The 27,115-nt window shown below is 29.6% G+C and overlaps 1 protein-coding gene and 1 pseudogene across 3 annotated transcripts; both read right to left on the bottom strand.

Annotated features, from left to right (window-relative positions):
• Positions 1 to 1,346: 1,346 nt before the first annotated feature.
• Positions 1,347 to 11,479, bottom strand: LOC121116606 (cytochrome P450 3A31-like; annotated as a pseudogene).
• Positions 11,480 to 12,880: 1,401 nt separating this feature from the next.
• LOC121115945 (sodium/potassium-transporting ATPase subunit beta) lies at positions 12,881 to 23,495 on the bottom strand. Of its 3 annotated transcripts, XM_040710137.2 has the most exons (9): positions 23,423 to 23,474; positions 22,217 to 23,243; positions 20,290 to 20,430; positions 20,079 to 20,207; positions 19,863 to 19,895; positions 19,567 to 19,590; positions 15,078 to 15,283; positions 14,725 to 15,010; positions 12,881 to 14,063 (listed from the first exon to the last, which is right to left on the bottom strand). In XM_040710137.2, exons 2-9 carry the CDS (start codon positions 22,374 to 22,376, stop codon positions 13,960 to 13,962), a joined length of 1,083 nt encoding a protein of 360 aa, XP_040566071.1. In that variant the 5' UTR covers positions 22,377 to 23,243; positions 23,423 to 23,474; the 3' UTR covers positions 12,881 to 13,959. The 3 variants fall into 3 exon arrangements, with proteins under 3 accessions (XP_040566071.1, XP_040566072.1, XP_040566073.1); XM_040710138.2 differs by lacking the exon at positions 19,567 to 19,590; XM_040710139.2 differs by lacking the exons at positions 19,567 to 19,590; positions 19,863 to 19,895 and having other exon boundaries at positions 23,423 to 23,495.
• Positions 23,496 to 27,115: the final 3,620 nt, after the last annotated feature.

Genomic DNA, 27,115 nt, shown 5'->3' with positions numbered 1-27,115 from the left:
TCATTTATCATCATTTTCCAAAGAAACCCTTCAAGGAGAAATAAATAGGAAAGTACTTGTCATCAAAAAGACCTCCTAGGAAAACATCCTTTGAGAGAATCATTTTTAGGAAAAGGACTTTAAAGGTGAATTGCTGGGATTACTTTTAAAAAGAAAATTACATCAACAATTAAAATTATTTTCTTATTTATCAATTGTAAATAATTGTGTTATGCACCTACATAATTATGTATTTATTTTTATGCTTCATTGATTTGAGTTAATATTTTTGTATTTTCATAATTGTTTAGCCTTATAATATATTTGATAATTGGTTAATTTACGAAGATTTACATTTATTACAATTATATACTTGGAATATCTTCGTATCTACTACATATAAACGTAAGATTTTTGCCGACTACTTTACCTTTGGTCTAAGATTAATTCATAAGTGCCTTGCATATGGTAACTTCGTTTCAGAATGCTGAAGTAATTAAAGGTATCGAAAATCTAAAAAAGTCACTCTACTGCATAGTTTTATTAGTGTCCTATGTTTTTTATTTAATATTTTCACAAATTAAAAACAACAGTCTCATATTCCAGAAAATTATATCTTCAACAAAAAATCCAAAAAAATATTTTCCCTTATTATACTTAATATTAGAGAACTAATTGCAGACGACCTATACTTCCTGGAAATTCTTGACATTGAATGTGATTCATAGATTCATTCTGATCGTTTTATATTTTGGTCAAATTTTCAATTGCATAGCAAAACAATTAGTTTCTGAATTAAATGATGGAGGCCAAAATTCAGGAGATAGTCAAAATGATCTTCGAGCTATAAGAAACATGACACCATGAAAGGCCTTCCATTGGAAACCATGTCAATCAATATTCAAAAGATAAAAAATAACCTTTATTTAAATGAAAATTAAAGACTAAAATTAAAAAATTGAATAGTGATACAAATGATGATTAATTTCATTAAGATTATGTTCTTCAACATCCATAAAAAATTTGCTTGGTTCATTTATTCTAAAAAAACAACTTTGCTTCATTAATTAGTTATTATTATTATTTAAGGATATAAGACTATAAAAATTATTAATTGTTTAATTGGTAACAAAAAAAAGTACTTTATCCATTTTCAATATTTTTGTTTTAAATTAGAGGTTCACAACAGTTTTTGGGTGTTAGTCGAAATGAGATGAAGAGATCATGTCGCAAACAAAACTTATGAAACATTGACTTTAATTTCAATTAGACATTAAATAATATAAACATAATAACAGTCATTGATGTTTTAATGCTTAAAAAAATTGAAAGATACTATATGAAATTAAAATGATGCAAAGCTCAGGATCAGTGAAAAATATATTGATATTATGAAATACTTTTAAAAAAAACAACTTTTGAACATGTTATATTTGTAATTTAGCAAGAAAATATATATTTAGCTTTTTAATAATTAAAATTTCGTCATAAAAAAAAAAATATTATAGTGTATATTGTCTTTTGAGTATATACTTTTGTAACTTTCTGGAATTGTTTAGTGATCCCTTGATTTAAATTGAACTCCAATATCATCTGTGTCGAACAGAAACAATGCTCCTTTAGTTAGTGTCATTTTGGTTTCATGTGTTGGAAGAATTTGAAACTTCTTAACCAATTTCTCTAGTATAATTTGTAGCTCAATCATTGCAAACCGATAAGCAATGCAAATTCGATTTCCATCTCCAAAGGGCCGAAATGTATTGGGTATTATCTCTGAATTGTTTTCTTTGAAAAATCGTTCAGGTTTAAAGATCTCAGGGTTAGGAAAGAACTCCGAATCAAAATGTGAGGCATAGATTGGCATTTCAATCAACGTTCCCTGCTTTATAAATACTCCTTCTACTTCAGTATCGTTAGTACATATTCTAGCATGCAATGTCGCCGGTGGATACATTCGAAGCATTTCTTTTATTACAGCTGATGTATAAGAATGCTCATCAAAATCTTCATCCTTTGAAGATACAATTTCTTTATAAATTGCTTCTTGAATTTCAGGATTAGTTGCCAAGATGAAAATCAAGTTACACAATGAAATGGATGTTATAGCATAGCCTGCTACAAAAAAAAAAGAACGGCTTGAGCAGTTATAATTTCTTTATTGAGTAGTTCATTTGGATTTTCAAGATTATTCTTTCGCATTTCTACTAATACATTAATAAAATCTTTCTTTTTTATGTTTCCTGATTCCCGGCTATCAATGATAGAGTTTGCCACTTGAATCTAATCATCGTATGCCTTTTCAAATACATTAATGTAACCAATCATTCCAGGAAAAAGATTAAAAAGTAACAATATCATACATTTTGGAATATTGTTCATAATTATGGCATTTTCTAACAATTTCTTTGATGTCTTTAGGAGCTCATGATCTGGCTCTTGACTAGAATTGGTTTTAATTCCATAAGCACATGCATCAATTATATCTAAGGTTAATCCTTGAAACTTTTCTTTAATTTTAATCGACTTTCCCTCAGATGATTGGTTGTCAATGTAAGATATAAATTTATCTGCAATTTCTGTAACAGGTTCCATCATCCCTTTCAATTTTCCAGATGTGAATATAGGAGACAACTCTTTACGAAGAAGTTTCCATTGAGCCCCGTGAGATACATCTAGGGCAAATTCTTATCTTTCACATCTAGAATAAACAAAAATGAAATAAATAATATAGGTACAATGCCACTTGTTATATTATGTAAATGAATTATGGACATAATTATTTAATAGAAGCCATGAAATATTATCCACACTTATGGTATAATTTTCAATTGGATCTAAAACATGCTCTTTTTAAATAACTAAAAGTCGTATTGTAAATTTTTTAAACTATAAGAGTTTAAATTTACTTTTTTTAAACCAACTTCATTAAATTATAATGGTGCTATATTATCCTTTGTTGATCTTAATTCTCCATTATCATGGAGTAATATGAACAAGTGTTAACAGTCTGAGAAATCAAATAGTATATACGTTTTACTTTTTTTAAGTACAGTAGACCCTGGAACTTGAAAGTCTCAGTGTTTGAAATAATGGAAATTGACGCATAATGGCATAAAACTTTGACTTTTATCTAAAACAAAACATTGGAATCACGTTACTTTTATATTTAAAAAAAAGGTTAGTACTTTGGTTGTCTGCTGTAAGTTGGTATTCTTTTTTAGTGAGTTTTAAGCCTTCAAAGGGTGTGAATTTTCTCTATAGCTCATCTCCGTCAGACTTTGCTCGTGCTCCCTTTTTCCGTTCTTTCCTTCATTTTCTGAAAAGTTTCCGTTTCTCGTTTACTTTTTTCCCGTTCATTCGTTTATTTTTTAAATGAGGAGGGCAAAATAAAAGAAGCAAATTTTGTGTAAAAATAAACATTCCCACTACTACACGGTAACAAATCTAGTAATTTCGAAGCTTAACCAGGGAAATATTTATAGAACAATACTTTGTTTTGATGTGCACTTATTTTTACTCAAGTGCAAAATAATGTACTTTCAATTTAACCTACCTTTAAAATCAAAAAATACATATATATTAGGTTGTACAATAAATACCTTGAGAGATAAAATGGAGATAATTCACAACCCAATCAATCTTTGGTGAAAAAAAAATATTAGTCGAAGATTTTTTGAATAACTTAACAATTTTTATATTTCAATGAAGTTGACTGTTAGCTTCAGAAGCAAAAAAAATATTTTAGATAGTTAATAGTTTTGATGCAATTGGATTGATTAGTACGGAGTGGGTGGTAACAGTTAGACAGGAAATTGATTTGCTCTTGCTCATTTGCAGAAATTGGCTTGAATATAAATTGTGATATAGTGTATACTATAGATAATGTAAGTGTTTCATTATAGCAATTGGGTTAAATGAAAAATATATAAAACATATTCTATTTTATTGAAAAGATAATTATTTAATGGTTAAACTTTTTATTAAAAATAATTCAATTATTTTTTTAAATGGGTAATATGTGAGCTGTTAAAGTTGAAATTTACTGTATTTTCTCTATTAATATGAAAAAAGTATTTAACACTCCCGTCAACCACAAAGAAAGAGCGAGTTTCATTGTTACTTGACTAGTCAATATACATGTATACTATTAAATTTTTCTATAATAGTCCCCTTGTTAATTCCTTTTAAAAAAATCAGTGAAACCGTGTCTAACAACCACTTGATTTTAGTTTGTTACTGTTATAAGCGAGGATATCCAGTTTTCAAATTTGGAATGGTTAAAAACAACAAAGTGAGGACCCTTCATCCTTTTTTTTCCTGTTCATCATTATTTCGTTCAAAAATTGAACCGAAAGTTTGAACGTCGTTCATTTACCCGTTCAATCATCAAGCCTCATATCCGTGTACACAGATGAAGTTCTTTGTTAATGGTAAGGTTTGGACCATACTGGGCTAATTTTACTGCTTCAAGTTTCTTGTTTAAAATTATATTGTTATAATAATTTTATAGCAAATCGATATTTTGTTGTCCATAATCTCATTATTTTTTCTTGAATGAAATCAAATACTTACCAGCAAAAAAAGTCGTATAGAAGTTACTAAATTGCTTTATAGTAACTTGTTTTATGAAATTAGGATCATTAGCGCAAATAGTTGGAGTTGATCCAGAGTATCTAGTAAATGTTTTAGATTTGAAACGTTTGAATGCCTCTGTATAGTATTTGTGATGAATATAGCTATGCCAGAAGAAAGGTGGACTTCCAAAGCAAAGGAATGGTGTTTCTTGAGGGAAAAGCAGCTTCTCCAGATATCCATGGCGACGATTTGAATAAAAGTATAGTAAAGAAAAATCACCACTGTGACTATGGTTATAATAAAAAACATCACTTTTTATTCATTTTACAGAAATTTTTACGACTATAAAATAATTGGTACTATTGTAGATTTTTTTTACAGCAGTCCAAAAATAAATTAGGTATTTAAATACTAGTTCAGTGTCTTTCTGTAGAAACAAATTCACGGGCTCTCCTTGACATACCATTGTCTATGATATTATGTAGTAGACAATTCATAGAATACTCCATCAGACAAAACCTCTTTAAAAAAAAGAAGAATACTTGACCGAATGAAAATTTATCCCAAGAATAGAACCAAACTAAGCACAGCCTTAAACGAGAATGGAATCAACTCCCTGTTTGTGTTGGAATATATACATCTATATATATAACAATGAATATATTCAAGGGTTGAAACTATGACGGGATCAGTTCACTATTAGATTAAGATAAAATGGTCTGGATGTGAAATATAAAATAAAGAAATGTTCATTAGGTACTAAAACAATATGAAATTATATCCATAAAACTAAAATATATAACAATTTGAAATTCATATGCAATTTTAATTTGAGAATTGCTAAAGCCTAAGATCATTTTTCATTCAATAAGACCAGTAGAAGTAGACTTTTATGTTCTCCAAGAGTTAGGACCAAAGGCAGATAGAGAAAATCGAAGGAAGATACTTATAACTAGATCATCCATCTCAAGAGATGCTCTTATTCGAAACTCCGTATTTCACGGGCGAATACGGGTTGAAAATTCATCCAACGAAATGCAAATTTATCATCTTATTTGCATTAGCTACACTGTCCATTACAACACTTTGTACATGACAATTGAAATCATGTATCACCTTTGTTATTAAATTTTGAACCAAAAGTAGAAGATATTCAGAGGTGTGGGGATTTTCTGATGTGACCATCGTCTAAGTAAGAAAATATGACAATTTGATTTTGTTAGAATGATGGATATAATAGTTTCGTTATGGATATTCGGCCGACCATCAATGGAATTACATACTGTTTCATTATTTTTGAAATAAGGCAAACCCGTGAATTCATAGCAAATATCCTCTTTGCAATTTCATTATTAATATGTGCTTTTTGATTAGCTGAAGTTTCTATAATAAATTTATCTAAGTTTGCTATACTTGTACATTTAAATGGCTAGAGGAAGTGGGTTTTTTAGAGGAGTTTTATACTGACTTTTTCAAAAGTTGCGTGGCTCAAGTTTGTATTTAATTCTTGGCAAATTGATGATTGAGTGACATAACCTGTTGAGTATATATACAGATCATGAAAGATGCTGAAACATTTATTTTATTGCATAAGAGGTAGATAACAAATAAGATGCAATTTTTTTTTTTTTTTTTTTTTTTTTGGAAAATTGATAAGTTTTCAGTTTTATGAATTATAGGATGGACGTGGAATAAGTCAATTTTCTTCAACTATATATATGTAAAATTGAATAATTGCAGATAAAAATTAAAATATAATTTTTTTACACTGTTACTCTGTAATATTATGATATAAATTTATTCAAAACGAATCTTCTCACCATTATATTTGTTCTCAGTTCACCGTTATTTTGTTATAAACTTAATGATTTAATGAGGCCATTCCTACTTATAAAAATCTTTATTTTTTCAAAATGTTGGTAAAAAGTCCTAAAATGTTCGTTTGTTAAAAATTAAAGAAATATATAATTTGAGAGATATTGATTGATTTTTAGAGATGTGTACATTGTCCTTAAAGTTTCTAAATTTAATAGTTTTATAGAAAAAAGATTTCACCTAAAAATAGTCAAAATAACTCAATTTATAATTAATAAATACTATGTATCAACAATCTTTTATAAGTTTAAAAATAGTTTTCCCCTAAGGATTATTTCTTATAAAAAATGATAAATTAAATAATATTGTACAGAGTAAAGCTTGTACTAATTTTGCCTTTATATAAAATGCAATAACCAAGTTACTTTTGAAAAAGTGCATATTTTTTAACAATTTTAGATTTTCAAATTGGGTTACTTTCTTCTTGGCATTATACGACTGTCCCATATTATAGTTATTAATCACATAAAAATATGGAAGATAAAAAGTGATTATAGAGGCTTTTAGTAATTATTCTGATTTTTAAAGCCGTACAGTACCACAAAAAATACAATTTAGCCACATTTTATAAGAGACACATAAAGTGCATGCTTTATGCCAGACAACAATACTTTATTTTTAATAAGAAATTATCATTTTCGGGGAAAACATGAATAAAGCTTTGAAAGATTGCATATTATGTATATAATTCATTTATAATTAATTATTTAAATAATGTCATAATAATAATTTTTGGCTATGGGGAGATCCACTAAACAGAAGTGGGTAGAAATATTTACACTACACATTGAAGTTACATAATTTTATATTTTTTTTTATTGAGTATAGTTTTTTACAATAATAATTAGCGCCAGCTGTGTTTGGATATTTTTTACTCGATCAGGCGCCCATTTGCTTCAATACTTAGAAAAAACAACCATCCTTTAAAAAAAAACACTTCATAAAGATGTACATCTAAAACAAAACTAGTGTAAATGCTCATTATGTAAAGAATTGGTTCTAACATAAACATTATAAATTATAATAGAAATACAGCTAACAATCTGTGCAATCGAAATATAAATGTAAAGAGAGAAGGCATTAAACATTTTCTGGAGAACTCAACGAAGGATCATGGTATTTTTGAACCGGAAAGAGTTGTATATAATTATGATCTCAAAGCCTTACGTTTTCCAAGTCATTAAATGATGTTTGAAGGTCAAAGACTACCTTAATCTAGGATTTTGTTCGGAAAAGAATAATTGTTGTGGTGTATTTAAAAACTACAAAGGTTCTATTTCCTTCCTTTATCCCCCTCCTCTTATTCTTATTATTATTTAATATGTGTATATGTAAAGTACTGTTTTAACTTCTATCTTAATAGTATAAATAGCTGTAACTCTCATGTATTTGTCAGTGTGAGTAATGTCGATTAACAAACATGTCTATAATATACCTTTTTATATAACTCCTTCAGTCTCATTCCTCCACGCATTCTTCTTGTTTCTCTCGGTAGTCTTGGATTCCTGGTATTGAATAGTTCGTGTCTTTCAACCTTGTCAAGACACAACAATTGTAAAAGCAAAATCAAAATATCACTGTCATCTATATATATAAAAGGGAGATTGTCTGTGGGTGTAGATATCCATTGTACGTTCCCACACCGTTGAACCTAGGGAGCTGAAATTTTGCATGGGTCCCTTTTTTGATCTTGTACGTGCTAAGACAGGGGTGTCGTTTTTTTTTTTTTGGGGGGGAGGGTCATATAAGGGTGGCTTATGCTATGCCCAAAAAACAAAAACTGTTTTTACAGCCCATGGGGACTAGACAAGGGTTGGAGTTATTTATCAAAAAGAGATTAGTGTTTCAAACAACAACTATACGAATAACTACGTTTTCTTAATTTATTGAAAATCAAATAAACTTTGGGTAAAAAAGAAATCGGTGAAAATTGGAATTTCGTTTATTTCAGGTTAAATTTGCAAAATAAAAATTGCTTAACTGAAATATCTGTCATTTTCTGAATAATTTTTCAATTTTTTTCTCTTTTTTCTCCCATCTTTTCATCAAAAGTAAATTTTCAATATTTTTGAAAGAAATTCAACAAAACGATACATTTTGTACATAGAATTTGAGACTCTAACTGTTCTATGTAATATTTTCAATATTTTGTTACATAATTTTTGCAATATTTGCAAATATGAACCAGTTATTGAGGGTTATTTTTTCGATAACATTATTCTTCATAACTTTTTGTTTTTGCAAGTACAATTTTTTTTTGGTAGGTTTGTTTTTCTTTTGCAATTCCAATATTAATATTGCTATTAACTATTTTTTTGCAAAGTTATTGGAATTTTTTTTTTTCAATTTTCTTCACTAATTTCGATTTGGGAATTTTTTGAATAGAAAATGTACTTTTCATCTAGACAATTTCTTAGATGCATATATGTTGGTATGTTATTTGAAGTTTATAACACATTATTTTTTTTATATTCATAATAATAATACTAAGGTTACAAGAGGCTAAGAGTAACTTTTTTTTAGTGGGAGTAGGAGGCGGGGAGAGGGGGTGAGGAGGTGCAATGATGAGACGTTCTAAATTACCTTACTTAATCGGATTGATATAGTGGGAAGAATCCAAGAGAAATAAAATTAAAGTTATCAGGATCTTTTTCGACAACAACGAAATATTCATATTATAATTATTAGTATTATATAGAAGTATTTTCTGAATATTTTTTAATTTTCTTAATTAATTTGACCATTTTCAATGTGATTTCCCTCTCCTTCCTTTACCCTAGCAATTCCGGGCAATCCTTTGCCAGTAATTCATATGTCTAATGTATTAATTATTTTTAAATATCTTCGTTAAATCAATCAATCTATCCTTATTTTTTTATTCATAAAAGACAAAAAAGTTTTAAAAAAATATACTATTTAATTTTCTGTTTGAACTTTTAAATCTTTTTTATTGAGCAAGTTTATTTATGTAATATTTAATTAATATTTTGCCAAAAGGGTTCAACAAAGTTAAATTTATGAATAAAAATAAAAATTAAATTAAAAATTAAACGGTTTTGTAAAAAACCGTAGCATAGCTAATCATGAATTACTTAACATTTGGATAACCTATTCACTTTTAAAATAACGTAACCTCTCTATTTAACCATTACTCTTTTGATTCAATAACTTATATTATTTTATCGTCAATTAGTTAAAATTAAATATATAATTAAAAAGGGATTATTCTTTATTGACGTGAAATATCCCATCAACTTGTTTGGTTCCTTGTTGCCACACTAGCAAAACATCTGGTCAAAAGCTCAAAGATAATAAAATAAGAACTTCTTATCATAAATTTTCAACATCAAATATGGAAATTTTTAATATATGGAAATCAGCCATACCAATATATTTGATATCTATTAAAAATATGTTATAGATTTATTCTAGTAATATCTGACGAGTTTTTATGTACAATTATTATTTTCTATAAAGATGCTAAATCCGTTAGTAGCTGTAAAAAAGTTGTTTTCTATTTTCATTTAAACATGAAGCTTTGGAAGCATAAGCTATTTAGGGGAAAACTGAAGAAAAAAAATATTACCTTAGGTCTAGCTATTTAACATAATTGTGTTATTTTGTGTTAGAAATCTAAAAAAAAACACGACTCTTTTTCTTGCTCAATATGAGTGAAACGATTAAATTTCTAACCATTTACATAGAACATCACATAATTCGGACCTATATATGTGAGTAATGTATTAAACATTTGAAATTATGTGCAAATTGATTTTATTCTTCACAGAGTAAGAAATGTATAGTTAAAGGCGACAAGTGTCAAAATATCTTGAACTAGATTTCAGCTGTCCAGATAATGCAGTCAAGCTGTATCAACAAGAAGAAAGTCAGTTATCGATTATTTTCCTATTTTTTATTTAGTATTTTAGTTTTTACATGTAAATCTCTTGATTTTTGTAGGTCTCTCATCACTGATGGGTGCATAATCTGAGTGAATAGATACGTGGTCATGTTTATCGTCGCTCCGTGTGTGCGCGATGGATGTTACTTTGGTCCCATAGAATGACAATGGAAGAATAAGTAATTTTTTTGAATGATGGAGGATCATAAATCCATCATTGATGAAGTAGTTATTCCTTTGATGTCGATGCTATGAGTTCCTAAATGAAACTAAGTATTTGTGAACTCAGTAAAAAAAAAGGACGATATTATCTCAATTTATCTTTGCATGGGCTTGTCCTGGAGCATAAGGACGTGGACTTATATCGGATTTGGTGACGACTTGGCTCAGAGACATCATGACTTGTACTAATCTCGGACTTGAATTATGAGAACATGGACTGTCAAAAAGTATGTGCTTTAGCTATCGAAGTATCTCTGTGCGACTGTGATGGAAAGATTAATGTGACATAATATTTGGGTATTCAAAGTAATCAATATTGTATGTATTCTTATGAAATTGTACACTACGAGAACTGTGATACTCGAGTCATTTTATCATAGCATGATGACACTGAGGCATGGTGACTTAGAGTAGTCTTTGAATCTTTCAAAGGGCTTGAACTCGGAAAAAATAGGCTTGGCTACAGGACAAGATATTATATACATTCAAATTAAGTAGTTTTCTATTAAAATTGTTTTGTTCATGTTTGGATTTCTGTGTATTAAGTAAAGAGTTGTATCTAAAAAACTATTAAGCAAACAACTATAATGAAAAATTTATACATCATATATTTTTATATTAAAAGTTCAATATTTTTACTTTCTACGCCCTGAATGAAATTTTAACTGAAAATATATTTTTTAAATTATTCAAACATGAATGTTCGGGTGTCTTTCGTAAATATTTGTACTTTTTTGTCGACATTTTGGAAAAATTTACCTATATAAAAGTAACAATTGTCAGTTGGTACCGCAGATTTGACTAAAAAGTCCCACTGATAAAAACTGTCTTATTTGTTTTATAATGTGTTTTAGTGGCCTAAATGGATACTTTCATAAACGTACATGATTATTTACAACTATTTAGTCTACCAGGAATTTTGCCCATCTCGTAAAATGAAAGGAATGCAAGGAGAACTGAAATGTACGTAAATACACCTATACAGTTTTTGTTTTGATTGAAAAGTGGTGCACTTCTCTGATGCAACACTAACTTAGAACGTAAACAGAACTTTTATTCTACCAGTAGTTGACCATAAAAAGCTCTCCATAAAGACGTCTAACGCCAGGTAACCATATTGACGATTGGAATTATAAATTAAAATGTAATTTAGTTTTAATGAAATATTAGTCTGGAAACGTACTTGAGGATAGGAGCGAAAACCTTTATATTTAGATTTCTGGGACGGTTTAAGATACCCGTGAATACTAACTATGAATCAATGGGCGGCAATTTTAGTTAGTGAAAGTGACAAATTGGTTAAATAATGTCTCGTGGAGGACCATATCATCAAGCTTAATATTAATGATATTCTTCACCTTCAGTTACTTTGTCACAAAAACCAGGAGCAACTTCAGGGGGATGTAAGAATATTGCCAACTAGTATCATTATTTTAAACAAAGTTATTTTATTTTTGTGTAAGAATGGAGGAAGGTGAAAAAGACACTCTAATTCTAACTGTCACAAGTCAAAAAGTATAAGAATCAATGGCTTAATGAAGGATACGAAATAAATTTATTATTTATCACCGCTCGACACGTAGTAGGCTATTATAGAGTAAGAACAATTTTTCAGTTAAACCATTCAAAGACATAAAAAAACTATCGTTATCGTTTTTCGTAATATTATGCTATTTGATGTTATTATACTGCGGTTGTATTTATCCTACTTAAGAAGCCTACTAAACAGGTCTAGATTCTAGATCGTAGAATAATTATACTTCATTTGCCTCAATTATGCCCTTTAAAATATAGGTAGTTGTCCATAATATTGTTTTTCTTCAATTAGGACCGGTATTTTTTTCAATTTGTAATACTTACAAATGATTAATTATGATAATTTATTAATCAAAATGGAAGAAATTAAGTAACTGAAAAAACAAATGTTGTCTGGATTTTTGAGAAAAAAATATATTAGCTTACTTTAGTGTTGATATGATTTTCTTGCTACTATTTGTATGAAGTTTGAAATACATTCCGTTTGTCTGAGAAACTATCTAAATGTTTTAAGAAAGAATGGAGAAGCTGTAATGGAAAATGCCTCCAATGCAATAAGTCTGTGTTCAAAATATTTAGGTACAAATATACATATGGCTGGAAAACTATGTAAATCTGTCATTGAAAGAAATTTCAACATATTTTGTTAATATACGAGATTGTTACAACTTTTCTTATTAAAAATCCCTTAGATATTTGGATATAGCGGTGGGTGTAGGACAGCGATGAATTAGATATTAGAAAAATAAAACCTCAAGAATTTGTCGAATAACAATGAAAAATTTGAAGGGATGTTTTCTATTTTTTTTATTTGTTTTTTCTGAAAAAATATCATAAAAGCCGAAGAGATTGATTCACACCTCAATCCTTTTTCCTTTATTTCTGTGCATCAATTCATTTTTGATGGGTCAACATTTATTTATGTATATAATCAAATAAACATAATAAGACTCAGTCGTCAAATAGTGATGTCTAACAAAGAACACAATGTGAGCTAGTTAGTTTGGAAATAAAGATAATAAAAAAAAGGGTTGAGAAGAGTGCTGCATCACTTCTGGCTTTTATATTTACATTTCACAGAAATAATGTTTTTAATTTTTCATCAATATAATTTTTTTTTCATATAATTATAGGATTAATAGTGACTAAAAAAGTGAAATCGATCTATTTCGGAAATATATTAGATTAATGAGAGATAGATATTTACTTATAGAGATAGAGAGAAAGAGATGGATCGGTGCCAAGGAAGGGAAGTGAAGAAAAAAAAAGTTTCTTGCTCCACCGCCACAACCCTGGGATCAATCTCCCTGCAAGAACCCCATTTTTAGAACAACATGCCTTTGCTAAAAAAAAATAATAATAATATTACAAGAGCGAAATCTAATGGGCTATTTACATTTGTTGTAGATTTGGACTCTTTATAAGTAAAATAATATAACATAAAAGGTTCTTGCAACTCTTATATAGAGAAATCAGCAGTGTGCACCAAAAAACAATATAAGAAATAATCTTGGGGTACAAGGAATGGCAGAAGGATTCAGAGGAAGGAAGGGAAATAAAAATAAAGAAAAATCAAATAATACAGAGATATAACTGCAATTAAAAATCAGACACGGAAACTGTCATAAATTAAAATGAATTTGGGGGAATTCATGAACCAAAAATAACTTTTTATAGAGAGATATAATAATAATAATAATATAATTAATACTAATTAATGAAGCATTAATTAATATCCTGACTAATATTTTTTAAGAGTTTGTTTAGAATATGGCATTCAAAAAGTCTATGATTCGCTCTTTAATTAATTAAATGTGGAGTTAACATGAAAATGATTATAGTTGAATGATGTTCTCGATTTTTTAGGGAGTTTAATCTATCATGAGTTCGAAATGAGTAGTTCCTTCTCTCTCTGCCTTGTTGTGTTTAAGATCATGAGCCCAAGCTTGACATGAAATTGAAATAAGAACACCATCTGAAAAATAAGAAAAAAAAATCATAATTAGTTTAATTATTAAGTAACTGAAACCCTTAGCTTTTTTCATAAAATTTATGTGAATATTAGTAAGTGTCAAAAAAAAGAAAATTGGTCAATTAATTTTAAAATCTTAAATAACACATCTATTTAATACTTTGGTTTCATTTGTCTAACCTAAGTCCAACTGCGTCTTTAGGTTGTGTGTCAATACCAATTTTTTTATAGAGTGTATGATTGCGTTTTTGTCAAAAAAAATCAAAGAATCTTGGGGGGGTGGGGGGAAATCAGTAATCTATGTTGTATTAGATTTTAGACTGAAGAACATTTATAAATTGTGTAACCTTTTATCTTGTTCTGATTTGGTGTGAACCTCTTCCTCCTATATTACTTAATAATTAAGATCTAAATTGTTTAATATAGATGTACATTTCAAAGTTTTAATGAGGGTTTAATTGCTGTATAGTTAAAAAAACGGTAAAAAATACATTTTTACAAAAAGGCAAGTATAAAGTGAAACAAAAAGAAGAATTTACAATTGAGACAGAAAAAAGTAGTTTAAGGTGTGACATATTTATTGATTAGTTTTAAAGGTTTTACCCAATAGACAGATAGGAGACCACAAATTAATAGATATAATAATACACTTTGGGAAACTCACGTTTAGGTTTTTTGAAATGAGCAAAAACTGCTGGACTCAAATATCCTTCTTGATTTTTATAAGGGAAGTAATAGGTTGGAATCCCGGGTGAAGGATAATAATCGATGTGGCCAATGTGCTCTCGATCCGCTGGATTCTCTCCTTCGCACCAAATATAGACAGCATTCCCTACCTCGGGTGAATTCTCCTTTTCTTTTTTAGTTATGTACTTCACCAATCCAGAAGGGGCACCATGTTTAATGAAATCCGTCGAATTTAGGAAAGGCTTTGGAATCCAATCAAATATCTAAAAGGAAAAAAGGAAAATCATAAGAGAGTTGAACACTTTTACTTCATATTAATTTAAGTAATACCTTATTCAGTTTGATGAGGATACAAGGAGAACCATTCTCGAATCCGTAGTTATTCTCAAAAGTGCAGGGCCCAGTAATAAGGTCATCTATCTTTATTTTACAGATTTGTTTGTCTCCTGGAAGACGATCAAATTCACATTCAATCTTGTCTGGAGGATTGCTATCAGAGATTCTATTTCCACCTGTGAGAATAGAGCCCTTATATTCTGAAATTATAAAAAGAAGAAAAATATTATTAAAATAATCATAATATGCAATCATATGTATGTACAATGTGATGGGGAAACCCAACCCTGTACATCACTCTTGGAAATGCTAAAAGTAACTACGTACATCTAATCATATATCTATGTAAATCAAATTGTTTCTCATAAATTCCTATGTAATATTTATATCTACATACTGATTTTTTATTCATTTTCAAGTCTAAAAATCTTACCTCAATGGTAGATATTTATCTTGATAGCTAAACCATTTTCAATCAAATTTGAACAGCATGACCCTTAATATAACAATCTCTCTACATTTTGTTCTTCAAAAATGGAACGAAAAAACCCTTAAAATTAGTTGATATTGAATCCAATTTGCATCATCAATGGAACTATTATTAAAGTTGTACAAAATATGTTCCAAAACGCGTTAGATGAATTTTTCTATTTGGTAATTAGAGCAGTCACTTTGCTTTCCAAAGCTGTTATCATTATTCTTTAACTATAGAAGAAACACCATGAAAGAACAAGAGAATCACTGAGGATTTGTTCAACTCATAATATTATTTAATTACTGCGTTATTCTTGCTGGAGATTGATGAGATTTGTGTGTATTACCTTTGTTTCATAGCTGCTCTTAGGGAATCTAATAAAATGTCATGACAGCTAAGCTGCTCTTCCCTCAAATTATATTCAAATTATCAGAATAAATTAAAGGATGATGTTAAGAGATTTGTGATAATTTATCTCGTTACTACATATTCATATGTTTTAATATTGATATTTTTTTCTTCACCATGAACTAATGATTACTTATAAATACTAGAGTTTTACACTACAACATTTACAGCTATCGACAACCTTTTAATAAAATAAAGAGCTATATATATATATATATAAGGGGCAAATTGTGTAAGATACAATCGAAAGCGAGCAGAAACAGGAGTGGGAGGGAAGAAGAGGTAATAGAAGAAGGGGGGGGGGAGGGTTGTTACCCTATCGATTAAGTCAAAATTCAGTTGAAAGGAAAGGAAATGGAAAGCATTCGTTATATTATGATGATCATGTAATAAAAAATTGTGAAAACAAAGAGGGAAATATAATTTTTTGTTTACGTATGTATTTATGTATGTAAACAGCACTATTACTTGAATTCAATACGTTCAATATTAAATCATTACTTCATAGTTTATGTCACGCAAAAGATGTATGTACATCTCTATAACTCTTCTACTGCATATTATATACATTCTACCATGCTGTTCTTCCCTAACATAACCACATAATATTCCTTGCCTTTAAAAATAAAACCATTATATATAGTTTCTCTTAAGAACCAAGAAAGGGACGTGAAAGTGAAAGATTGACTCAGTGTCTGAATAAACACAATTTCATATTATTACAAAATGTATTAATCAATGTTCATACAGTAGGAGGCAACGAACATAAAAATGTTTTTGATTGTAATCGTTTGCCAGTTGTCATTCTTCTGAACGCAAATGCGTTGAAATCCGTTTTAAACAACTATTTACTTATGAACAAAGAATAAGACTACAGTTATGAAGAAGAATTGGCTAGCTATCAACTGATTTTGGCCATTTTTTTCTTTCTCTATTTGGGGGAAAGGTTGTGAAAGAGACCGACAATAACCGGAATACAAAGTCCTTCTCCATACTGATAATATAAGTTTCTCTTTTCAGTACCAAAAATGGATTCAATCATATCCTTGATTTAGATGACATAGAACTATTTATTATATATTGCAACCCTTCCTCTAAAAAGATAAATAAAAAAGACTTAGTTGACAGATAGCCAGTTACATATTTTAACTATGAAACTACTCTACATTCAGTTACGAGCAAGTATTCACAGTTTTGGATTTAATTGTAGTTTCATAACGTTCAGAAAATTCGCAGCTAATAAAAAAGGACATGATGTTTTAGGATTACCTTTGTAAGATATGTATAATTAATTATACTCCTATGTATGAGGAACAAACATAAACGAGAAAGATAGGAGAAAAATGAATTTTATATTTCCGTCTTATCTTTACTTTATAAAAAAACAAAATGTCAGAATATTAAAATACAAATTTTTTCTCTTATTAGATAGAACATCAAAGCAAAACTCTCAGTATAAAACAAACAAAAGTTATTTTGAAAACTAATTTACTAGTTTGATGGATTATCTTTAGCGTTATTTGGCTTTAAATGGGACTATGAGTACATTTCTTAATCCTTATTATAAGATATATATTCATCATTCACATCCAATATGATCTTAAGAGCCCACAATCGGTTTCTAATTTTAAAAGGTCACTTTTTAAACATAAAAGAGCATAAGTTGAATAATTATGATTTCTAATGTAAAATGTACCTACATTCAATTTTGAACTTATTTTATGTCTGTTTCTTCACATATGTTCACATCAAGTTATTCGATTAGGGATTTATCCTTATATATTAAACGAATATAATTAATTGCAAAACATCAAGGTAGCATGCACAACTGCAGGGGGCATAAATTGTAATATATACCACCATTGTTATCCTTGATATAAATAGTAATTTTCATGTTCCTAGTAGAAAAATTTCCTTTATTTTTATGAAAAGAGAAAATATTCTTGACAAAAAAATGAGAAGGGGTACTTAAAGGGGTCCAATTCTCCCTCCCCCCTCCTCTCCCCATTTACATCATTTTTTGAATGAGGGTTAAAACAGATAATAAAGATAATGGGAATGGTGACAAAGATGAATGCTGCATCATTATTGGCATATGTCTTTAGCAATTATATATTTTATAAAGTCTATCAGTGTTAGGGATTTATTCGGATTTAGAATATAAGCCTAAATACTTTTTATGAAAAGATAAAACATATTTTAGAGCTCCTTTTAACTCATCTCGCAATCTTTCCTCCAAAAAGAAAAAGTAAAACAGGCATCATTTTTTAGTTTTAACTTGACAATTCCACTCAACAGTAGTCATTCAATAGTAAGGAATTGTTCACTTTTAACCAAGAAGAGGTGATTCGAGTTCAACTAATAAAAGTTCAAAACATTAATAAGAGACTAGATTAGTAGAAAAATTGACAGCAGACACAAAAAAACACAGAGGAATCGGGGATGTTTAGGGCATAAGATTGTTTCTGATAACTTATGATTAATATTTTGTATGAAATCACAAACCACGTGGTTCTTTTTTGAAATAATTTTTACCCGCTCCCCCTTGTGGTCTTTCATGGTTCTTTTACTTACCATCCTCCCCAATAACCATGTTGTTTTTTGTAAACCTCCCTCACCCAACCCCTGTTTTTTTCTATTAAATAAAATAGGGTGTTTCAGAGTAAGATATTGTAGCTGTATGATGAGATAAATATCATACAGATCTGTTTATAAGTAGTTTTTACGAGTTTTAGAGGAGTTTCAAGTCTAGAAGTTGTTAATTTCACTCCAAGTTGAGTCTGAAGTTGTTGTCTAATAGAGCTTAATAAATATTCATGATTTGAGATCGAGTTATGAATAGGAGTCTTTCTCTATGCTCTACTGATTTTGTCATTATCATATTCAATCATAATGATCCATCATGTCAAAAAATAAATGGTGCTTACAAAATGTTATTTTTAAATATGGGATGGATGTTTGTGAGTCCCAAGCCTCCTCAATTCTTTTGATTTAAGTCAGAAAGTTTTAAACCTATGGGGTTGTATCGGTAGTCATATTTTAAAACACCTTCTACACGGCATCATTATCGCATATATAATATTAAAATAGCCATGCCAGCTTACCAATTATACTCGTCCAATAAAACCTAAAGTATCTTTAAAGAACGATAATAGTTTGCAATAATTATTCATTAAGGTCTAATTTAAGTATTACGCATTCTTATAATCTTTGGATTTGAATAGTAACTACAAGATCCTTTCATGAAACGTCTATTGTGTCTCATTCATGGACATCTTTCAGATATTAGACAAGGTGTTCAAATTTTGAGACTGATACATCCCTATACATTAGAGTTTGATTTTTAAGTTTTCATTTTGAGTCTTGCGAATTTTGGGATAACATTTTAATGTGGCATAAATGCATCTTTTTTTTTTGCTTTTTTTTTTTGCTTTATCTCTAACACAAATCCCTAGTCCGATTTCCCAGCTCTGAATTAATTTCACAAGCTAAAAAAACAAACATTAACTAAGATCTGCAAACACTACATACATACTTTTGTGCTAAACGAACATATGCTTATACTCTTTAATACGATAATTAATATATATCTTAACTTACTTCGTCTTTTACATTTTGATTGCTCTAATTACAGAATGAATAAAAGTAAGGGTTGATTGATTCAATTTTTTAAATTAATTTAAAGCAAAATGTATCGTATCAATGGATCCTCTGTTCCAAAAAGTATTAAGATGTCTTCAATAATTAGGGCCCTAGTTAATTAGTAGATATGGAACTATAAATTGAGTAAAATCGGATTATAGCGCATATAAGATGAAAGAAGAGAAGACCCATTGATTGATTATTTAGCATTTAGTAAATTTTTCTATTAAGTTATATATTAAGTAGGTATTTACTTTTCACTTCTTCATCTGGAAGATCTCTGAGCACTATGTAGAAGGTAAATTGTTATTGGTTGAAAAATAAAAGATGGTAAAAGGGGATTAAACAATACATTAACACACATTATAATCATGCAAATCATCATGTTTAGGTCCCAAAATTAGTTACTTAATTCAACTTATTCAACATTATTTATGCGAATATAATAGAATATTAAATATATGACTTACTTTTAATATGAGTATCTAGAATTCCAACGAGTTTATCCCAATCTCCAGAGCCATTCAAGGAACCGTGGCGATATTTTAAAAGAGTACTCTCAACTTTGTCCGGTCCTGGACCAGGCCTATATCCAAGTCCTTAATAACAAAAATGACAAAGTATATTGTGTAAGACAATATCGTATGTACATGGGCATAGCGTATCTAATAGAGTTCTTACCTGGATTGTTACCAATGATCCCGTTTGAGTTTTTCCATTTTGGGATTTTATCATCTAATGTTTGATAGAATACTGCGAGCATCGCAATGAAATATCCGGTAAGGAAGCAATAATACACGATATAGAATAGTATAATTTTGACTAGAAAAGAGAAAAGGAGAGTCAATATCTCTGGTTTGTGCAAAAAGTAATCAGTAAGCATTAGTCAAATATTGAATATTATCATAACGAATTAGAAATGAATTCCATTTCCCACATACTAATGGGATATGTCTATCATTTATAACGAATGTATTTTATGCCCTATCCCTCTATGACCATTTAAATGATAGCCCTTTTTGAAAAAAATCACATTTCACTGGTTTATTTTTGATGAATCATCGAAAAATTATCAAATCATTTTGTGATATACAATTATGCTATATTAGGAAAATAAAATGGATAGCTATAATGTGACAACATATGTATTTATTTAGATGTGGCTTAGTAACCATGGTGAGGACATGCAGCATGAGCGTTGATACATATTTATAGATTATCGTATCCACAAAGGATCTTTGATTATGGAGAAGTATATCAAATAAAGACATGGAATAATCTGGAGTAACCTTCTTTCATAATTATTATTATGTGGGTTTATCTTTAGTAGGACTGACCCTAACTCTTCCTTCTTTCCATAGAGAAATATGTACATAATAAATGACCAATCAAAATGAAAAAAAGGTAAAATATTTAAATTTATGAATTAGGTGGAAATACCACAATACAAAAGTTGTTAATTCATTTACATTAACAATACAATACAATTAACTTTGTTAATTACTGCAGTGAATATATTACAATCTAGGGCGTGATTGACTAATCAGAATATTCCCTCTTTTTCTTTTTTACTTAAAAAAATCCCTTAAATGGGAAAGTCAACTGCCAGTGATTGACTTTTTTCCCCCTCCCCCCCCCTTTCACCTTCAAATGGGCATTATTATTAGATCAGCATTCAAACTGTTCTTCCACTTAATTATGTGTATCTATAGCTAACCCTACAGTTACATACCAAAATAAGAAAAGTTATTATGTGAGAGAAAGAACTATGTGTTGGTTATGAGCCATAGCCTACATATATGTAATTATACCCTTATATCATGGATATTAGATATTAAATACATATTGTAATTCTTCGTTTTTGTATGAAAAAAGGAGAATCATATTAAAATCTCCTTCAAACAATTTTTTAAAATTATTTTCTTCCTTTTTTTTTATTAGCAGATGTAATTACTGGGACTGTTGACATTTATACGGGAAAATATTGCTCTTGAGAGATTTGGAGCTTCCCATAATAAGATAATAGAAGGAAAAGAGTAAAGTCACGAAACCTACATATATATATATATGAACAATTTGTTTAAAAGCTATTAATTTATTCAGTGGTGTGAGGAAATTGTCCTTGAAATGATCCTCCTATAGGAAAATGATTTAGCATTATGATATAATTTTATTATTTTTGCACAGATTATGCATTCAGGGTCGTACTTTTTTGTTATTATTAATAATAAAAATAAAAGGGAGAAGCCTTGTGAAAGTAATTGAATTCGAAAATGAAGCCGTTTCCCACAGATTATTATTCAGTATGGTTTATCTAAAATTGATTTGTAGCTTACAAAATAAAATCAAACGACTTACATAAAATTTATTTGACTAAAAAATGACACCTTCAATGGAAAAAATACAAAAAAAAAATGTAAAAAAGAGGACCCCTCCCTTGTTGTGAGGGCCTATGGGTTTATGTTTTGCAGTATTGTATTTCTTCTATCTACTTTCCTTTTTCTGCAGTGAAAAGAAGGCGGAGGGGTAATAATAAAAAGAAATGGAGGTTTTTGTGATTATTGTCCCATAAGAGAAATTATAAATATATCAATCAAATATAACTTACGCCAATTAATTCCTGTACGACCCAAAAATTCTGAAGTTTGAGTATTCCAAACAAATTTCTTAAATCCTTCCCATCCACTCAACTCCTCAGGTTTTTTAGCAAATTGAAAAGCCTTAGGTGGGGAGTAAGAATTGTTAGCAGCGGGTTTGTTATCGGCCATTTTTTCCTTAATTTAATTATATATACTTTTGTTATAATATTAAAATATCTAGATAATTTATGTGTAATTATTATTTAAAGCACCCAAAAAAAACAATGTTTTTTTGCAGAGAAGATTGAATTTTTGATAGTTTGATTTTTTTAGCAAAAATTCATAAAAATATCTATGAAGATAATAGCTAATGATGGGTTGGTTGGTTGGTTGGTTAATTGGTTGATTGATTGGTTAGGTATAGTTCAAAAAGGATTCACTATTTTATATTGTCTTTTCAAAAAATAAATATTTTCTTGTGTTTATTTTTTCTAATATCACAACCAAGCTACTAGTTGAGAGAAGTGGCGTAGTCCTAAAATCGTGGCTTTAAAAGAGGATATTTCAGAAGGATAATTTTGAAATGGTTTGGCACGTTTTCGTTGTGAGAATGGTGCGAGGGAGGCAGCGTTGAAATTGGAGACAGGCGGTGATGAATTGGTTGTTGACTCTGTACTTGTCGTTCTTAAGCAATTGGTTGAATCAACTTGATTATTGTTGTTGTATGGAAATAAAAGGAAACCCAAATGACGAGACTCTAGAGACACTCCGATCGTGGGCATTTAAAAAACAGTAGCGTGTTTCACCTCAAAGGACTGAAGGAGAAGTAGAATAGGTAGAACTTGTAAAGTCGATCGATGTTTTATTATTCAACGCACCATACGATTGGGGAATCTCTTCAAAAATGACTCGTGTTACCTATAACGGATCACACAACCTGCAGCTTCTTCCCCTTTTGAAATTCAAATTTCCTCTTGTTCCAAATTATATAAAGGCCATTTTGTGGTGATTTGTTTGTAGATGTATATATATACTTGTATATAATTCTTTTGCTGTCTTGAATGATAAGTTATTTAGTTTTATTTATCAATTTTTTTTGTTGTCTCTTTTGAACGTTTTTTTTCCAAATATATATTATATATAATTTTATTTGTCAAAGAATCGATTTGTATTATAATAATATCACTTTGCTACTTAAATAATGAAAAAATCGTAAAATAAAATAAATAAATTACTATGTTCACTTCTGGACGAACTAAGGGGCAAAGAAGCTCAAGGAAAAAAAGGTTCTTCTGAAAGAACAACAATAATAAAAAGAATAAAAAATGTTACTCTTGAAAAAAACAAAAAAAAACAGGGCGGAATTACTTCTTTAAAGGAGTATAGAGAGAATATGGAATAGAAAGCCCCCTGGGAGAGCTTTCTCCTCATCAAAAACTCTCCCTTTTCATCATTGCATTTAATATTTTTCTTCTTCTCCCTTTCGAGAGTACGTGCCTTACCGGTAATAGACAACTTTGCCGCTAGAGGGGAACTTGTAGATAGAAGTATGTACATAGCTATAAGGGTAGCTGACGAAAGGCTTTCTTTAGCTTTTTTCACCACACTCGTTTCACTCTCTCTCGCTCTCTCTATCTTACGTTGTACCATGTTAATAATACATTATTATAACATAATAAAACACTCGAAATACAGTAAGAAAAAAAAAGCGATTAAAGACTTGATTTTTAAAGGGAAAAGGTAAATCTCCAATTATTGATTTGCATAGATATATTAATGTGCCAATTAAATCACTTTTTCTGAAAAAGTAAAAAATTGAGGGTTCAAATGCGTTCCTATTGAGAAAAAATACGATTAACAAAGTTTGAACTTTTTCTATTAATATTTAGAGATAACTCAACGAAAAATTGACAACTTCAGTTCAACTTTTATAAATAGTTTTGTATAAATGTTTATGATGAAATATTTTTTACTTGTCTTAAAGAACGATAAAAATATTTAAATAAAATGTAGCCATTTTGCCTATCTATCAGTTCACTTGCGTATCACAGCCAATGAGCAACTACTGATTTCTAAAAAAAATTGCAAATACGTTTTTCTTACTTAGATTAACAAAAAAGGTATCAATTTTGATGACCTTAAACTTGATGACCTTTTTATGAGGAAAAATATCTATATAGCCAAGTTTTATAAAATAAATCAAAAAAATCTGAAAATAAAAGATATATTATAAATAAAATTTAGTAGGAGCTAATTTAATAAATAAATATAAACAAGATATATTCATATCCGAAAGGGCGAGAACAATGACGGGTTAGCAATAAAAATCTATATTTTTAAGTTAATAAGTAATATTACAATTTGGGACATTGTGTTATATTTAATGATTTAATAAGAAATCATAAGTTGTTTTTTTAAGTAATATTTATTTTTTGTTTGTTTATTATTATTATTATTTCACATGTACAAAATTCCCACAAAAGATCAATAACTTAAATTATAAAAACAAATCAATCAAAAACAGAGTTTTCTCAACTTATTTAAAGAAACAGCAGCAAAAATTCCAAACTTACTAAAAGGATGGCTCACAATCGCCGTTATAAACTACAATATCACAGCTGCAATTTCTTCTATAAGTAGTTCAAGAACATAGAAGATTGTATCCTAACTCAAAGAAGAAAATTTCAAAAAATATTTTGTAAATAAATTTATTTTGAAATTAGCTTTTTTTAAATATAATGTTTATAAAAGATTTTTAATATGAAATAATTATGAAAATATAAATATTACTCGAAAAAAACCTTTAAAAATTACAAATGAATACTTTAAATTTGATTTTAACTCATTAAATATAAGACAATGTGCCAAATTACAATATTACTTATTAACTTAAAAAAATATATTGGCCATTTGACAATTGGACGAACGGACATTTGCTTGAATAAGCATTTGGGACATTTGACCCAAGAATGATATTTAATATATTGATATCTACGATTGTATATTTTAATTCAATTTAAAATGATTAATCATATTCTTTATTGCTCAGGATGTAAAAAGAATAAAGTAGTACTTGGCTTGAATATAGTTCGAATCTTTATTGTAGTAGTACTTTAAGTAAATTAAATAATAAAACCACAACAGCAACTCGAGGGGAAGAATTGGAATTCACTTCTTGTTTAACAAATAACTATCATAGGACATAATAGATTATTCATATTGGAAAATATACTCATGGATTGACAAACGACCAAAATAGCTTTTCCCCATTTGAGTTGTTTTCGTGTTAGTTTATTTTTTAATTTACTTAAGGTACTACAACAGTTAAGATTTGAACCACAATCAAACATCATACTACTGTGTTTTGTTTATATAATGATCATTAAAGAGTATAATAATAAGAATAAAAATATTTTCAAAATAACAACAATTAATTGACATATACTGGCCCGTGCAAAAGAATTGTTGGGGAAAAATAATAAAACATTCATTTTAAAAACATTTTTTCTGTATTTTGTTAAAAAAAAAGTGGCTTAATATTTGATTTTCTATATAATTATCGAAAATGGGCGCCATAAATTTCCAAAACATCCTCCTAGGGGAATGAAAGCACTGGCATACCCTGATGAGGTAGTCTTTGGAGATTGTGGGCTGGTCGACGTAGGCCTGAACGTCCTCAATATTTGAATGGTGCACTTGATAGGCCTGACTCTCGATGGGCCACCATATAGAGAAAGAAAGAGGATTGAGATCTGGTCTCTGTGGTGGCCATAAGCAGTTGTTCCAGAAATGCATGCTGTTGCCCAAATACTTTGGGTTTAATTTGGAAGTGTGCACCGACGCACCATCTTTATGGAACACGAATTTGGATTCTTTCGCCGTTTCCAAGGCTTACAGAATTACTTTCCTTTAAGATGTCCAAATAGTCCTTTGCAATGGGCCTGTAGCCTGTTGATCGATCTAAAATCTCAGTTTATCTCTCCTCGTCGGACACAGTTGGTTCCAATCAATCTTGTAGAAACTGCGGCAACCCCCACTCACCTAGTAAACAAGCATGCCTTGCAAATGGTTAGAGTTGCAACACCTGCAATAAGAACAGATGTGTCGTAGCTCCAAAGTATCTTCAGTATAAGTGACAAAGATAAACAAAACATGCCTCAGAGTCGAGATCAACCAAGTTCTGTGAGCTCAGGTCCATCACCGCCCACTTCTTTTCTATGAATGGAATTTCACTAGGATCTCTCAAGAACGTGCTCCCAGACAGCGGTGATTCAGCTAATCTCATTAGTACACAGAACACTGAACGTCTGGTATTCAACATCAATTTCGGCAAAAAGCCTGAAGGCCAACTCACAGTAGCAAATAGTCTCAGTATCGACATCATCGGCGAGATGAAGGTCCAAATAAAGTATAATGACATCACGACTCCATTGACTTTTCAAACATCCAGTGAATACCGAGGGATACTCCTGAGTCTTGGCACATACATTAAATTAAATATCATCCACCCTGAATTTCCTTTTCCAATAGAACCTGCCATGGACTTCTAAGTGCACCCCGTCCTCGAAGACCTTCACATTAACGACAACTCGTTCGAGTCTACCTCAGCTACAACCACTTGGCATCCCTTGGAAGTACCTGTCTACACTAATCAAAACTATCCTGAAGCCGGAGCCGAAAATATCTTCAACACCAAAGAATCCCTCCCCCGAGAGTATTTCGACGTCTTTGACAGAAAATAATATCTAAACGTCACGGATGGATTTCCCATGGTCATCGGACTCAAACGTCTCTCCTTTCAAATTTAAGTGTCCCAGGCCTATCCCTCTTCTTCTTCGTGAGCGGGCCAAGAAGATGCTCGATGAACTGGAATCCCGTTGTGCCATCTAAGCCACCGAATGGATCCATCCTATATCAGTTGTTGGTAA

The sequence above is a fragment of the Lepeophtheirus salmonis genome, chromosome 4 (assembly GCF_016086655.4).
Source record: "Lepeophtheirus salmonis chromosome 4, UVic_Lsal_1.4, whole genome shotgun sequence".
Taxonomy (NCBI): domain Eukaryota; kingdom Metazoa; phylum Arthropoda; class Copepoda; order Siphonostomatoida; family Caligidae; genus Lepeophtheirus; species Lepeophtheirus salmonis.
This window is presented reverse-complemented; position numbering and strand designations above follow the sequence as displayed.

Excerpts from the sequence above, each read along its gene's own strand:
- LOC121115945 (XM_040710137.2), bottom strand. The coding sequence starts at position 22,376 with ATGGCCGATAACAAACCCGCTGCTAACAATTCTTACTCCCCACCTAAG. Across the intron at positions 15,284-19,566 it reads ATCAAAATGTAAAAGACGAA|AATATAAGGGCTCTATTCTC; the intron begins GTAAGTTAAGAT and ends TTATAATTTCAG. Across the intron at positions 14,064-14,724 it reads TCATTTCAAAAAACCTAAAC|ATGGTGTTCTTATTTCAATT; the intron begins GTGAGTTTCCCA and ends CTTATTTTTCAG.